We start from the raw sequence: 16,992 nt of genomic DNA on the forward strand, positions 1-16,992 counted from the left end.
TCAAAATACAAATACTGTAGGATGATTGCAAAATGTACTGAAGTTTTTAACTAAAACTAAAACGGCTTAAAGTGGTTTTCTATTACTTCAATTGAAATATTATTTTCATTAGCTGAAATAAACTAGAATATACATTGCTGGTTAAAGATTTGTAATAGTCAAGCTCTATTATGCTCACCAAGGCTGCATTTAAAAAAAAATAATAATAAAAATACAATAATATTGTGAAACATTATTATAATGTAACATTAAAATGAATTCTGAAGGATCATGTGCCACTGAAGAAAACAGGAATAATGGCTGATGAAATTAAGCTTCACCATCACAGGAATAAATTACATTTTTAAATATATTAACAGAAAACAGTTATTTTAAATTGTAATAAGATTTCACAATTTAACCATTTTTAGTTAAGTAATTAATTAATTAATGAAATGTTTTTATTTATTTATCCATCCATAATCATGGCAAACGTTTATCTGGCAGTGTAAGCGTAAAATAAATACGTGAAAGATGAAAAACGTAAAATAAAAACACGAAAACTTTTTGCCTAAAAAAAATAATAATACAACTAAAATTTAAATATAAATATAGCTAAATAGAAATGTTTAATATAAAACAAATACAATTGCAAAAGCATAGAAGAACATTGCTGAAACTTATTTAAATTATGAATAAATACTATAATATTCAAATATAAAAAAATACTTATAAATACTATATTAATGCAAGAATAATACTAAAATAAGAGACTAACAAAATGCTTTGTTAGTTTACCACAGTCTGATTGTAAGAATATGGTTTTAAGTAATTATGATATCAAAATTGAAAAAATGTGTTCTTGATGTCCCTGATATTGTTTTTGATGTATCAGTAAAACAGTAAATATCAATATAAACCATTTAATATAATAACTAGTCGAATCATTAGTCACACCATTACAATAATTGACATTAGTTCTGCTTCATTCAAAAATATGTGACCTTTTGGTGCATGTTTTTAAAAGGAAAAGGCTTGTCCAGAGTAGACACCTTAGCCCCTTTCACACTGCCATTCCGGCAAATACAGGGGTAAAGTGTTCCTGTAATTGTTCCCTGGTCGCTAGATTTGGCACTTTCACACTGCCAGTGATGACCCGGTATATGTGCGTGCTTTCACACACAACCCTTGAAGATCCCGTAACGACACGTGACATCAGCGCGTGACGTGTAATGTACGAGTCGAAAACATTAGGCACGTTATACTTTCACTGAAGCAAGCAAACGATCTCGGCGTCAGTGCGGTAAGTGAGGAACTAACTGATCTCTGCTTCATTACAGTTTGCACATATGTTTTCGTCGCGAATGTTGATCTTCCTTCAAAACAGCCGGTAAAAAAGTCGCGCGATAACGCGCGTCATCACTTCGATACCGAATTAGATCTGGCTTTTGTTCACACAGCGCTCGTTCCGGATCGATTACCGCAATGTTACTATGTCCCCGACCCGGGTTCGATTCGGTAATCAATTCCGGGACGTGGTTGCTTTCACACAGAAGGCGACCAGGCAATGTTACGGGAATATTGCGGGTCCGACGTGCAGTGTGAAAGGGGCTCTTGAGACGCCTTGCTAAACTTCCCTTTCCTTGTTCCTTCTCGCTCACAGCTGCATCCACAGTCTTCGATCAGCTGTCAAAGTATATTCAACTGCAGATGAGCACGGACGGACGAGCTCGACACGTGCGCAGTATCACCTACTTGACTCGCTCTTTCTCAACACTCACATCCATCCTGCGCTGTTGTACACAGACTGTCCACAGGGGGCAGGGGGGAAACGTGATGCCAGCTCAACTTCGTGATTTCTGTCAGCCATCGGCGATGGCATCTTCTATCAGCTCAATCCTAGTTGAGTGTGATCCATACTAGGGCTGTAAAAAAATGAATAAAATTACATTTTGGAGTATTTGTCGAATAAAAAAAAAAATTGTTGCATTCGATTTTTAGGTGGGTGTAAAGGAGGCAGCCTTATCAGTGGTGCATGAGATGCGATGACGATGTAAGTGTCGTTGAATTTAAATGTTTTTCTTAGCTTATCCAGTTGAACCCACTAGAGGCATTGCTGCTGCGTAGTTCATAAAAAAATATTGTTGAAAAAGAGAACATCAGTGTAGAGAAGATTTTGTTTACGTCAAAACGGAAACCAAGCTGTTCACACAGAATGCGTATTTATTGCATCTTCCAGAGGGACATTTATCACTGTTGCGCTCGCGTCTCGCACAAAAGCGTTACTGTGAAAAAATTACTGTAAGTTATTTGTATTAATTACTTAGCCTACATACGTGATGCCGTTTTTTTTTTTTTTTTTTTTTCGTTTAGACAACTTAATTGTATATGGTTTATAAACATTATAACACGTTAAACATTATAAACTTTTTTCAAAGATAGGCGTGTTATTTTATTGCTTTGAAGAAACGTACATTAGTAATATTTTGCACGATGCGCCCTCTTGTGGCCACCTAACTGAAATTATGCCTTTTAAATTCATATATTGATAATATTTAAGTACAAAATTCTAATTTAGTTTTTCAGTTATTTTGACAGCCCTAATCCATACTGATGGATGGACATATACTTTACTGATCCTCATGTGAAATGTATATCCATAACACACTGAATGATGGAAACCTCACACATACCACAGTGTGGAAAGTGGCATCGCTCTGTAATTTAACCCTCATTAATTCTGCCATTCGTCATTACCCATCACTCCCCTGTCGCCCTTTCTCCCGGGATCTCCTCTGTCTCTGATGGCACTTGAAAGCGTCTCCCAGCCCGTCAGATCTCGAGGGTGGGCGCCTTCGGCTGTCCATCACTCATCACACACTCGCTGTGTGCTCGTCAGGCCCTGGTGGAGGCTGAGACACTGCAGAAGAACTGAAGGAAGCAGTGAGCGACGCCATCACCCTCACCTCATCTAGACACAATAGAGAGAGGAAGTCATGCACTTCTTACACTGCAGCAGAATGTGTGCGGTCTAGCTCTGTTGCCGCAATGGTTGCAGCATTGCTAAGCCAGCTGTAGACCTCATTTGTTTCTGTTTGCAGTGCACACTTGTCTTTTTGGATGTGCAGGTTTGTAGTAACAGTTTCCAGGGGAGTGGTGAAACTTACTGCAGGTTGCAAAAACAAAACAGGATTACCTGTTAACCCGCGAGCACTTCAGATTGTTAGCAGTGACATTAACCTTAAGGAAGAGCTATAATGTCAGAGTTGTTGTCAATGGCAAGCCGGGGAAAACATCAGTAATGAACCTGCGGTTTTCGGATAAGGTGGGATTCTTTCAGTTTTTGTGCATTTTGAGCATTTGTGTATCCACCACAGAATTATTTATTAGCACGCTGCATGTAAAATAAAAATCAGAGGCACTCAAATGTCTCAGTGTAGCCATTATCATGATAAGCTTTGTATATCTGTGAAACGCGGGGCCTGTTACAAAAACTTGTGAGCTGCCTAAATAGGCCGCTACCTTTTAAGTTGGCACTCTAACTAAGATGGAAGCTCGTAAGACTGATTTAAAACTTTTTTTATGTAGACAGCATCTCTTCGAACCACACAAATAAAGCACTGCACCGGAGACTTGACTTGCTTTTGACTCCAGTAGCATTTGATTAGCATGTCATTACGCTAACAGCTCAGTACTCTAATGAAAATAAAAATCTATATATATTACAATTAGCTGCAAGCCGTGCTTTCAAATTCTCAAATGAGTCATACAGTGCAGTTTATGTACTGATTAAGCAGGTTCATTGAAAAAGACCTGGCTCAAAAGAATTGGCTCTGATTGATAATGAATAAACATTGCTCTCACATTACGGAGCCGATCCAGGTTTTTTTTTAGTTAGAATGGTATGTTTTTATGAAATGTAAAGTAAGATTCACTCACCTTTGATTTTTGATGTTTGAGCGTGTTATGTTAGCATGTAGAGAAGTAAAACTCAACTTTCTTTTGGTTCCAGTAGCATTTGATGTTAGCCTGTTGCTAAGCTAACTGCTCAGTATTCACACTCAACTATGAAACTTAACCAAGGTTTTACTACAAAAAAGAAAAAAAAAAACTCTTGGTAACTATTGATTACTACACTAACCATAGTTTACCCATGGCATTTGTAGTAAAGCTATGGTTATAAAAATGGAAATCTACGCCAAAAAACATGGTTACAGATTTCCTATCAGATGTCAAATAGATGCATAGAAGATGTCTTTAAGATGTTTCTGATTTAGAATGTATGTAAAAGTGACATCTGAAAGACTGTTAGATGTTTGTACACAGCAGATGAAGTGATCTTTAACAGACATCTTGCAGACGTGTGCTAGCTATCTGGGAACAGCCCAGTTTGTGAACGAGTTATTCAGTGCAGTCATGAACTGATTCAATGGGTTCATTGAAAAGAATTGGTTCACAAGAATGATTTTTTAACAATTTGGATATTTCCTTTTACGTTTCGGAGCTGCCCTTGGTTTCTTTCAGTTTGATATAAAAAGCAACAGTTTTCTAGGGCTGGGAAAATAAATCGTCGCGAAACGAGAAATGATTACGCATCGATTTTAAAATTTTTCGAATGCATCACGATTCTTTCTTGAGTCGATTCTGAGCTTAGTTTTGAACAGCAGTTGGCGCTGCATGCTTTAGAAACCGCCGTACTCTGCTTGTTTCCAAATCCTTACACACACTTGAACCTCAAATAGTCATTCATTAAATTTGAAAAGGTTGAAGCGAATTACAAAAGGTGTTCACAGTGGGCGGTGTTTACATGAATCTGGCATTTTAAAAGCATTCTGAGCCTAGACTCAGCCAAACAGACGAGCTCACTTCTTCATGAGCGTTTGACTGTGCAGATAAATAAAAAAATAGAGTAGAGCGCCATCTGCTGTTAAAATCGAAGCTCAGAAGACATAGTCGCAATGTATTCGAAAGATCTGAGAATACATCCACGAATCGTTTCTGCATCAATAAATCATCGCAGCCCTAATGTTTTCAGGAAATGTAATAAAGTTTGTAACTCTCTTTCGAATGCAGCACCGTTTGATGTGTTAGCATTTTGCTAAGTCAGCATTTTAGTATCCTAGTTAACATATAAATACGCAAGAAGTTTCAATAATTAATTTGATCAGTGGTCTCGGTGCAGTACGTTGTGAGTCTTCTCTGTGATATATGTGATCCTGCCTTAGAACTTGACCAAACTAGGAGTTTTCTTAAATTTAATATATTGAACATTCATTCAACTTCTGTATGTAGTTATAATGCAGAGCTATTTTGTGCTTTTTGGCCTGTTCTAGCATTCGCATGTGAATTTCTCCTTTCACTGGTCTCAGTTGTAATTGGCTTTCAATTGACGCATGTCGTGAAGAGAGTGAGGTGATCCAGACCGCCTCTGCAGTTCCTCTTGATCTTATCAGGGTCATTGAATGTGTGGATGGATGTTGAGAAGATGACCTCAGATTGGCTCTAAACAGGATTTAATGGAGAACACACTTCGTCAGGTTGGTTCAGTTCATTACTTTAGCTTTAGTTTTTTATGTAACGCACAGTTAGATATAGATTCACAAACATAAGGTTAAAAAAACATAACACAGATTTGGACACGGTTACAACAGCAGCATCTTTTTATCTCCGGTTACAAACATAGAAAACAGAGTTATCAATCGTTTGTACTGTACATTTAAAATATATCTATTTCACTTCATTTTTGTGAGTGTATGAATGTAATTTTGTTTCAATTTAACTAATTTTTTTTATATATATTTGCATATATATCATATATATCATACTGGTTATTGGCCAGTAACTTTCACTTAATGTTAATATTTAAAAACACTAATAATGTAATTAAAACTCTCCTGACAAAAAGTCATCTTAAGTAAATGTCCAAATGATTTTTCTTACTGTATAAAGTTATGTAGCATAAATTTACTTATAGCTTTTATAGAATTTTTGTCTCTTGTCAGTTTTATTCATTAGATCATATCAATACAGTAGTACTAACTGCTTATGAAACCATAACATAAAAATAATTTCATCATTGCATTCTCACCAGATTCTACAAATAATTTGCTATAGTTTAATGATGCATTCTGGGTCGGCTGCTTACACCGTAAATTAATATGTGTATGATAATTTATATTAAAAAAAAAAAAAAAACTTTTTATTAATGGTCCCGATGAACAATATAACTACTGTACTTCAGTGCTTCTTATTGATTATGTTGTCATTATATATATATATATATATATATATATATATATATATATATATATATATATATATATATATATATATATATATATATATATTTGTTTTGTTTCATACTTTATCTCATGACAAGTTGGCTAATCATTTGTAAAATAATTTGCACACGTTCAGTTCAAGTTTAGTTGCATAGTGCTTTTCATGATACAAATCGTTGCAAAGCATCTTTACAGAAATTATGTTTCTACATTATATTTAGTAATATCTTGTCAGTGGTGAATGTTACATTGATGTACATATGGCAGGAATGTACGGTAAAATTCAGTTAATGATGTAATCAGACAGAAGATGAGGGACCTGTGGGACAAACCAACCCTCAGATGAGCACAAAGGTTTCTGGGACGGCAGAATCTAGGGCTGAGAGACAGATGGAGAGCGAGGAGAGCGGCTCACTTCAGCTCTCGTGCTCTCAATAGTGTGACTGGTGTGCAGATGTTTTGAGCTCTCTTCTGTGAAGTGCATCTCTCTTTAACCTGCTCAAGTCCTAAAGCTTGAAGAGCACCGATGCACACGGCAAGAGGTTTGGCGAAGCTCACATGTTTATCAGACAGCAGCACATGAAAGGTGCGGAGTTGAGCGCGATTCTTTTCTGATGATGAACTCCGACAGCGTTTCTTTTTTAGTGAGCAAAGAGCCTCAGAGAGCTTCTGTTCTGTAGCTTTGAGATTCAGTCCACACGTTTGCTGTGTCTTCAATGGGTCAACGGATCTGGAGTGTAGAGTTCAGAGTCTAAATTCTATAAAGTCTTTTTCTATGACATGCATCATTTCCTTCCTTTTTCTTCACTTCAAACTCATATTTAGATCCTTCAGCGTGGGAAGGTTTCTAAATGGGTCTGATAGCTTATTTTTTAATCGGTTAAAGCATTTCACATTATCGTCAGTATTTCTACAGTTAGTTATTCTATTCTAATTAGTATTATGTGTGTAATTGCTAAGATTAGTTTTTTTCTGGGTCAGTTCGCCAAGACTGAATCTTTAATATTGTGAGATATTATTACAGTTTAAAATAACCATTTTCCATTTGGTTGTATTTTCAGCATCGTTCCTCCAGTCTTCAGTGTCACATGATCTTCAGAAATCATTCTTATTTGCTGCTCAAGATACATTTGTGATTATCAGTGTTAAAAACGGTTGTGTATGTTTGTATTGTTGTGGAAACTGATACGTTACGATGAATGTTCAAAAGCACATTTATTTGAAATCGAAGTCTTTGGTAACATTATAAATGTCTGTACTTCCACCTTTGATCAATTTCATGAGCCCTTGATGAATAAAAATGGTCATTTTTTTAAAAAGTAAAAAAATAACAAAAATTATAATACTCAGTAGTGTAAATCTTGACACATTCATGTGTCTAACCAGTGTTTAGTTGGTGAGATTTGAGCAGGAACACCTTAAAAAGCAGAATAAGAAGACTACCACAGGTCATGAACAGACAGATGACAGGTCATTTTAAGAGGGAAAGTAGCGATGGAGAAAAAGCTGGTTTAGGACAGAGAATGTGACGGTCAGATGAGCGTGGGGCGTATGATTGGCCTTCGGTTTGTGATCTCTGGCTGTGAACTCAGCTATGCGTTGGGAGTCAGTGGGCTGTAGGCTTCGTCTGCCAGAGTTAGGGAGTGACTCTCAATGTCTCTGCACTCTGTTGTTAACTTTGCCTCCCAGCGTTCATTAATCTAATTAGTGAAACTACAAGAGGTTTGAAAGTTCTGGTAATAGACCTCATAAAATAGATCTGGTTTACCTTGCAGGCGAGTTTATTAATGGAGATGTGCACGTTTAGAAATGTGTGAGAACTTAAATGAAAAAAAAATAAGCTATCGTGTTATATCATTCGCCGCAGTAACCACTGTCTGAGAAAATACCTCTGGTCAATCTTGTTTGGGGTGTTCAGAATGTAATTTTTTATCATTTTCATGAGATTAAAGTATATTTATAATGCAATGTCTTTATCACTGCTTAAAATACTGTGAAATATGTTGTGCGCCTTACTCTGTGTAAGAAGCTTCTCGCAGAACGATTTATTTCAAACACTCGACTGACGCTATGAAGCGAGCTCGGAGTAAAAATATGTTATTAAATGCGGTATTTTCACATGCTTTTAGATGGGACAGCATTTATTACGCAGAGCCGTAGTTCACGGAGAAGATTCGCAAACAGCTGTCATTATCGCAAATGATTTCTGCAATAAAATGTATTTAATTTTTTTTGCGTAATTTGTCAGTGAACTAGGGCTCTGTGTAGTAAATGCTGCTCCACCTGAAAACACGATGATGATTTACTGCTGATTACAGAACCAGCTTAACTATCAAAATGTGCATGACAATTGCATTTGATTAATCATGCAGCCCCTAGCATACAATTTAACTAAATATTTTAAAAGTTTACCAAAAAATTAATTTCTAGTCACCTTAGGAGTAAATTTTATTTATACATTTTTTTTCTCAAATTGAGTTTTTATAAATACAAATATTTTCTGGATTCCATTTTAATTATAACAATCAAAATATTTTTATATAATTTTGAAATTATAACTTATTAATTTATCATCTTTTTTCAACAATACGTATGCACTTAATTAGGCATAAACACAGTTAATCTTTTAAAACAATTCATATTTTTAAAATGCTGTCATATCGAAATTAAATATTATTTTTGCTAAACAGAATGCTGCACAACATTATTACTATTATCTACTATTAAAACATGCAAGAATAATTATTACTTTGTACGTTCTTCTGTATAATAGTTAAATGCATGATCATTACTATTGTAGCACATTCTGCTATACAATAGAAAATATTAAGATGTTAAAATAATATGTTGAGGGAAATTAACGGATTGGCAACATAAATCACACACAGCCTAAGGTATTGTACTCCTTTTTGGTGCATTTCCGATTCTTTTACTGACATCTGATTTCAGTTTGTCCGGTATGATGTCAGGATCATAGATGGGAAGCCACTTTGGCTCGTAAAAAAAAAAAAAGAAAAAAAAAATTCTGCATTTAAAATGAAACTGCACATCCTGCTTTCGCTGTTTGCATCCTACTTTTGCATCTGCCTTTTCTCATCTTCCTGATTCATGTTTGGACAATAAACAATCGCTGCCCATCATTCTAGAGGAAGTGATCTCTCGCTTTGAATGCACAGACATAATTTGACTATATACTGTCTTCTGGCAGTCGTTGCGTTGATGTCTTAAAACAATTGTCATCTTCCTCAGCTATTTATTTAGCCAAATTACACACAGTCTCTAGGCAGATTCTTGTCTTTGGTGAATAAACAGTGGATCATTCCCTGCGTACCCTACAGAGGGAGTGTCCAACAGCGCCCTAGGCAGCGTACATGCCAAACACTTTGGACTCGAGATGTGTGTTGCATCGGTTGGAGTCTGTTTCCATTAGTTGTTTTCCTTTCTTGTGTTTGTCTTTGAGAACATAATGCACATGGTGTTGAACTTTGGTGTTTATTCTTTTCTAGGTCTGCCATAGAGCATCTCTACGAAGATATCCACAGCTTTGATGCAGCACAGGTAAGCATTTACACTGACTTTACATATTCTGAGTGGTTGTCTGAGCATTGCTAGGTGTTTTCTCGGTGGATGCTAGGTAGGGGAGGGGGATAAAGATGTATTGAAAAAATGTATGTTGATAACGATGATAAGCTCTGGACATTTTTACTTGGTGTTGATTAATCTAACAGCCGATCATAAAGCAATATACAGAAATAAACACGACAGCAGCTAGTCAGTATATGTGGCAAGCATGTTTGGCCTGTTTCTCTGTGAATGAATGGCACAGTTTTGTCTACACAAACCCAAATGTGGAGTGCTCGTGGTGCTTTCAGCATCTGCATCTTAATATATGAGGAAATGAACACTTAAACTTCATCTCCAGAGCTGCTCTGGTAGTCACTTCACCAGGACTTTACAGTTTCATTTAAGTTTCAAATACACAACGAAACACTTCACAATTGAAACTTAAAGATACTTTGATGAAAGCCATCAAAATAAAAGTTTGGTTTAACTTGAAGAAATTGTGACAGAAACTGAAATGTAATAAAGTAATGATAATAAAATTCATATTTTTAAGAAGTATCATACAACCAAGATATTTTTTCATCCATGTTTTAATTCACACAGTTCTGTTGTGCAGCATCTTATTTGACAAAACAGAAATGCAATGTTTTGTTGTAAATGAATTGTTAGATTTTCATTTGATTCCATTTTAAAAGAATGATTAAACTTTTATTTACTCATTCATTAGAAACCATTGATGATACATTTGTTTTAAATCATAAAACACAGAATCCAGAAAAATAAAATGGAAAACAATTTTGATCTCATTCATTCTCAAGGTCTGTGTGGAAAGCATTTTCTTCCCCATTAATTAATCAGTATTTTGTTAAATATTGATATCAAATGATATGGGAAAACATATTGCGATAATATTTTCAACATAAATGCAACACTTTTTTTCTGTTGTGTTGTAAATGTTAAATGAATTGTATCCTGACAAGATGAATAAAATAAGAAATAAAAATATATATTTTCTGACACTTTTTTCCCCCTACTGTTGCATAAAATTTTAAACAAATTTTGTGTCTTAAGATAATTCATATAAATTCAAGACTCCTGACAAGATGAAGAAAATACATACTACACTTTTATTTGTTAGCCTATCTCTCTTTCAGTAGCAGAAATTTAAATGTGAGATTTTGGAAATTATATCTAAATTTGGAGGGAACGGTCGGGAAGAAAATTGTTATTAGCAGACAGCGGGTGAACAAAAAGTGAATATATAGCGGGAGCAAGTGGGTGCGCAATATAACCTTGCGGGACAAAAAAAAATGTCTTACGCAGACCTCTATTTTGGATTACCAGAAATAATAAAAACATAAATGCATAGTTGCCGAAGTTTTGTTTCATTATTAAAAGTATTGTTGAAGAAATCCAGTCAATTCAGTAGGAATCCATATAGTTGGGAATTTAGTGTGAGTGCAGATATTTTGGCGCGTTTTGCTTAGTTTGAAAGTGGTTTGTGTGCTTGTTGTGCTTCATACATCTCTACACTATCAACAATAGACAATGTTATTTTTATTTTTTTTTACCTTTGAAATTGCACCAACATTTTGTGACTGCGCCTTTGCACATCTATTTTCATACTTTCACGGCATATAACCAGTCAAATTATGTGTTCATTTTGTTTCCAAGCTTCTCAGATCTGCATATCAGACAAATACTTTTTTGCGTATTTAATGTACCTATTACTTTATATTCTTTTGAGTCCTCGTTTCTTAGTTGAGGGCAACATTTCAACGCTTTTTGTGACTGGATTGAATTTGTTTGATGTAACTAATGAAAGCAAGAGTCCAAAGACCTTTAGAAAGTAGGTCACCTACCTAGGCCTTGATATTTTCATGAGAAGGTGAACAAAGATGTAAATCCATTCTGACAGCCAGGTTTGCAGTCCTGAGCCCTAATGGCCAATCAGCATCGGTCTGTTCTTGAGAACGTTACCTGGTCATGTCCTTTAGACTCAAAGGTCTCCAGTGTCTTATCGGTTCTCAAGTTCACTGCTGTTGTTGTTGTTGTAATACAACATTGTCATTTTAGATCCATCAAGTCAGGCTTAGTCATCTAAATGAACATCAGGATCTCTGCAACTTCCATTTTAACTCCAGACTGTTCCCAGCAAATGTCAGTATTTGTTAAGATGGAGTTAATTTGAAGATTTCTGTTGGTTTTCCAAAAAGCAATTTGACCTTGATGTTGGACATTGGAAGAGCTTTTCTCTTTTTTTAAATGCCAGAGCTTTTTAATCATTGTTTTCGATTTGTTAAAGCAAGTCTAGTTCCATTATGTAACCCCAGTTCAATTATTATCTTCCTCAGTGTTGAAATAAATCCAAGATGACGGAAGAGGTGATTGTCATCGCCAAGTTTGATTACATGGCCCAGCAGGACCAGGAGCTGGATATTAAGAAGAACGAGCGTCTCTGGCTCCTGGATGACTCCAAGTCCTGGTGGCATGTACGAAACGCTACCAACAAGACCGGTTTCGTGCCATCTAACTACGTCGAACGAAAGAACAGCGCAAGGAAAGCCTCAATCGTCAAGAACCTCAAAGACACTTTAGGTAAGGCCGCAACTTCTGCTTTACTCAAGAACATCCTCCCAGTTGCTGTTTGATTAGATCTCGAGATTAAAATTAGAATCTCACGTTGCTTCAACCCTATGTAACATCTAGCAGCAGAATGTCTAGAATTCACCAGAAGTTATTTAGCAGAATGTCCAGGCTACTCTTTTTCATTCAGCAAAAGTGAAAAAGAATGTTTCCAACTCCAGAAATTATTTAAAAAAATCACCCTAAATGTAGTCTATGGGACTTCTGAACCCCTGTAATAGTTGTGTGTGAAAAACACATTTAAGTTATTATACATTGCAATGCAATGGCATTTAATAGCTTTGGTTGCATATAGAAGGACGGGTTGAAATAACGCATCAGTGATGACAACGATCATTTTCACTGCTGTGTGGGCAACAATTATTTGAATCTACTTCTGCTTTAAAGAGGTCCCGATATATTTGTTTCTAATTGGGTAATGTGCGGTTTAGTATGTAGGGCATATCTTCTTGTCATTTCCTGGGGAGTCATTGTTTTTGACCACAATACTTGGTGCTTAGATACACCGGAAGATACAGTACTGAACAGTTAGAAGCTTTAATTTGAGAGACTGCTTCTGTTCAACTGCTTGCTAGCTCCTAAAATCACACACCTTCAGTGAGTTACTTTTCAGGTACAGTAAACGTTTTGCTGCAAAATAGTAGCTTAAAACTGAGACACTGTATTGTGTATGCATCGACTATCATTGAAGAGAAGTTTCTCTTGAATATACTGGTTTGTTCAGAATTTAAAGATTTAGTTTGACAACACTGCGTTTGCAGTGCATGCTCCGTGCTAGCTGTATTGTCAGATTTATTAGGTTTAGCATAAAAATGAGGCTTATTTGTTGGATGAATCTCATGAAACTTGACATAGTTATATTTTTTGACTTCAGTCAAAAGAAAGCAATCAGAAATTATATTTTGCAATGGCAATTGACCTGATTCTTAGAATTTATATATGTGTGTGTGTGTGTGTGTGTGTGTGTGTGTGTGTGTGTGTGTGTGTGTATGTATATACGTATGTATGTATGTATGCAATTTTTTTTTTTTTTTTTTTTTTTGCAAAATTAATGCCAGTCACAAAACAACTCTGCAAAATTTTGATGCATTTTTGTATAACAAAATATGGGTTTTTATGCAAAATAAATGTTTGCTTAACATGAAAATACTAATAATAATACATGTAATACTTTTGCAATTGGCTTTACTTTTTGTATGCGGCGTTCTCTTTTGATATTGGTGCAAAATATTGGGGTCTCTAAATCTCATGTATCTAATGAAAGCATTAAATATGTAGAGTGATATAAAGTGTAATGCTTTTAGTGTTTGTACTTAAAGTTTTGTAACGGAAGTAGCAACAGATCTTTTCTTCTGTGTTGTGGCGTTCATCAGATTTAAACAAAAAAAGGAAACACTGTAGGGTGGCGACATGGTTCTATGCTATCTATCAGTTGTTGACTGGAAATGAATGTCAGGTTTAACCAGACTAAATTATTGGAGAAGACCAGCATGTCGCCAGAGAGAGATCTCTACCCGTGCACTCAAAGATTAAGTTATGATATTTTAATAAAAAAATGAGGTTAAAAAAAAAATGGAATGTATGCGTTGATGATACGATCTTTCATAATAAGATCAATAACTTGCTTAAATTTTAATTGCATGCAAAATTCTTGTGCATTTAAAGGATTTGAGATGTTGACGAGGGAAGTGTTTGTGACTCTGGAATGTGAGGCATAGTGTCAGGAGATAAGCACGACAAAGAGAAATGGAGGAGATTGAAAGATTAGCTCATCATGTTCCTGTCCAGACTAGACCACATGTTTACCACACTTGAAGACCTCCTGGACCCCTCAGCCGGCGGCTTCAGTCCGATCACCAGAGTGGAAATGCTGCTCTGAGCCTCTGGCTTGAGTGAAGTCAAAACTCTCAATAGGAAATCAGTGCGTCCTAGTGTAATGTTGTCCCAAGGCTCTTTGGCCTTTAAGTTATATATATTGTTTATTTTTTTAATAGAACATCATAGTTTTCAAACCTCTATTTCATGCAAAAGCTTAGTTACATAAACAGCCCATGTGTCAACCAACCCTTTTCTTCACTATATCTGAGGGGTGGGCGATATGAACAAAATCTAATATCACAATATGGTTATTTTTGCTTTCAATTTTTGATACCATAGAAATATCATAATTCTTGTCACCAGGGTCAGTATCACAAAAAAAAGAGTACTAGCCTAAAAAAAACACGCGTACTGAAATCAAGTAAACTGTTAGTGATTAAATAAGATAAAGAAATTACAAGCAATAGAACAAAAAACTACAGTAGAACAAATACATAAGAAATGCAACATTGTATAATGTAACCAAATAAAAAAAAAATGCATATTTTCACTGTATAAATTGAATATATATTTCTTCTAATTAAAGTTACTTAAGTAATTTAGTGAAGAGCAGTGAAATATTTTTTTTCTTTTGTTGTTTGATTAACATGAATGACAGACAGTGGGAATATTGGACTGCTGTCACTTTAAGAGCTGCCCGGATCCATGTATGTTACAATGCTTTCACTTAAGAGCTACATTTCTGTGTTTATGAGAATATTTCAAAAGATGAAAATTTTGACACATGAAAGTGTTCGTATTTAACCACTCTAAGCCTACAAGGCAGCAATAATAACTCCTTCAGTATTAAATTTTCAATGCTTCAAAACGCATGCAGACGATACGTTTTTGTGACCATGTAGCACAGCAACGACACATCAGTGTGTAACTGCGATAGAGATGATAGTCTAAAATCTTTACCGGATGACAAATTTCTACCGTTTAATCGTGTCTATTGTTATGTCAGCCATCCCTAATCTGGGGATGCGTTTACAGAACAATGATTTGACTAAAAATTACTTTTAAAGACATGAATAAATCTAATCCTTTAATAAATCAAGCACGTCCCATTTTGAGAAAATCAGGTTACATGATTTTACTGATTTGCACGTGAAGTTTGGATTTTTATGGAGGAGCAAAAGCACACCACTGGAAAGGGGCTGGAATAGGGCACAATAATAATTTTTCTTGGTTATTTTATAGGGGTGCTCTGATCACAATCGTCAGTAAAGCCAGTTCTCTAATCAGTGGTAAATTCCATCAGGTGTGTGGTTTCACATAGAGCAGCTTTTACTACACAGAGCCGTTGTTAACTGAGAAGATGCGCAAATAAATGCTGAAAATGAACGTGGATTTGCGCATCTTCTCCGTTAACAACGGCTCTGCGTAGTAAAAGCTGCTCTATGTGAAATCACGCACTTGATGGAATTAACCGCTGATTAGAGAACCGGCTTTACTGACGAGATGCGCATTAATGTTCGACCGATCGTGATCGGAGCACCCCTATTATTTTATTTGAATAATAGTTTGAGGCCGAAATCGAAAATGAACTTTAATTAAATCCACAGCTCTAGTACAGTTGTCAACATTGTCAAAATGAAATATATATATACAAAAACGACTAAAAATGCTGTATTATTTCATGCCAGGCCAGCAGTGGGTGATGTCACTTTGTGAAGAAACCATACAGATTCCTATAGACTGAACATGTAACTGAAAACTATTGTGTAAATGCCTCCTAATTTAGCTAATGCATATGGTAAATTAATTTGTGCCATACAGTTGATTAAATACATGCATGTATGCATGTCTATGTTTGTAACTTTTTCTGTAAGCATCCTTTTAAAGCGACAGTTTCTGCTAGTAAATATTTGAAGTGATATTTCCCTGGAACTGCAGGCACAAGTCTCTGAGATGCATGTTTGCTTTTTAATCTAATCTTCACATCGGTGCACTCTGTGGTGGTTAGCTGGAGGTGGGGTCTCTGTTGTTGGTACACAGGAACAGGAATGGGTGCTTGTGTTTAGCCTGGAGCTGTACAGTGAGAGTTGTGTGTTTGTACGCTGATGGCTATCTCTCTATCGCTGTCTTTGCGGCTGTTTTGAAAATGGCTTGTTCACACAGCCTCTGTTCTTGAGTGTTTCTCTTGGATGTCTGTTGTTGTGTTTTGTTTGTGTGCATGTCTTTGCGTGTGTCATCACCTTTAGGTGCCCTTTTGCCCTGCTGAGTGCAGTACACTTCTGTAATATACTCCAGGAATAGCTTGTTTTGAGTGATCCGTTCAGTGCCAAATAACTTCAGAAATCCTAAAATATGTTGTTTGAGTTTCTGAGCTACGAGCGCCTCCAAATGAAATTGCAAAATTAAGGACTTTTTGAACCAGACAAACACACATCCAAGGTCTAGGAGAAATTAAGTGAAATAAGTGAAATAACAAATAATCTTTATCATGGTGGTGTTAATCATAAGGGTCATTCCTCACGCTGAACCTTCAGAGGGTTTTTTTTTTTTTTTGAAGAAGAAAATACCCAACAAAATAAGTTTAGAATTTACCGTTACATTTTACACACCTAGGGTGTCCTTTTTATTATTTTTTTTATTTTTTTTTTTTATATTAAAAGTTTGTATCAGATGCTATAAAATACTATGCTATAACATCATAGTA

General features: G+C 35.6%; 1 protein-coding gene across 3 annotated transcripts in view; it reads left to right on the forward strand.

The window, feature by feature from the left end:
- The window catches only part of LOC113066048 (cytoplasmic protein NCK1-like), a 42,902-nt gene that overhangs the window by 13,158 nt on the left and 12,752 nt on the right, over positions 1–16,992 (forward strand). Inside the window, exons 1-3 of one of the 3 annotated variants that reach the window (XM_026237641.1) lie at positions 3,281–3,304; positions 9,767–9,818; positions 12,179–12,422. In XM_026237641.1, the coding sequence (XP_026093426.1) occupies positions 12,197–12,422 (226 nt within the window). In that variant the 5' untranslated portion in view covers positions 3,281–3,304; positions 9,767–9,818; positions 12,179–12,196. Of the gene's footprint in view, positions 1–3,280; positions 3,305–5,374; positions 5,517–9,766; positions 9,819–12,178; positions 12,423–16,992 lie in introns of those variants that run through there. The other 2 variants (XM_026237640.1, XM_026237639.1) reach the window with 2 other exon arrangements.

This window comes from Carassius auratus, chromosome 49 (assembly GCF_003368295.1).
Source record: "Carassius auratus strain Wakin chromosome 49, ASM336829v1, whole genome shotgun sequence".
NCBI classification, from domain to species: Eukaryota; Metazoa; Chordata; class Actinopteri; order Cypriniformes; family Cyprinidae; genus Carassius; species Carassius auratus.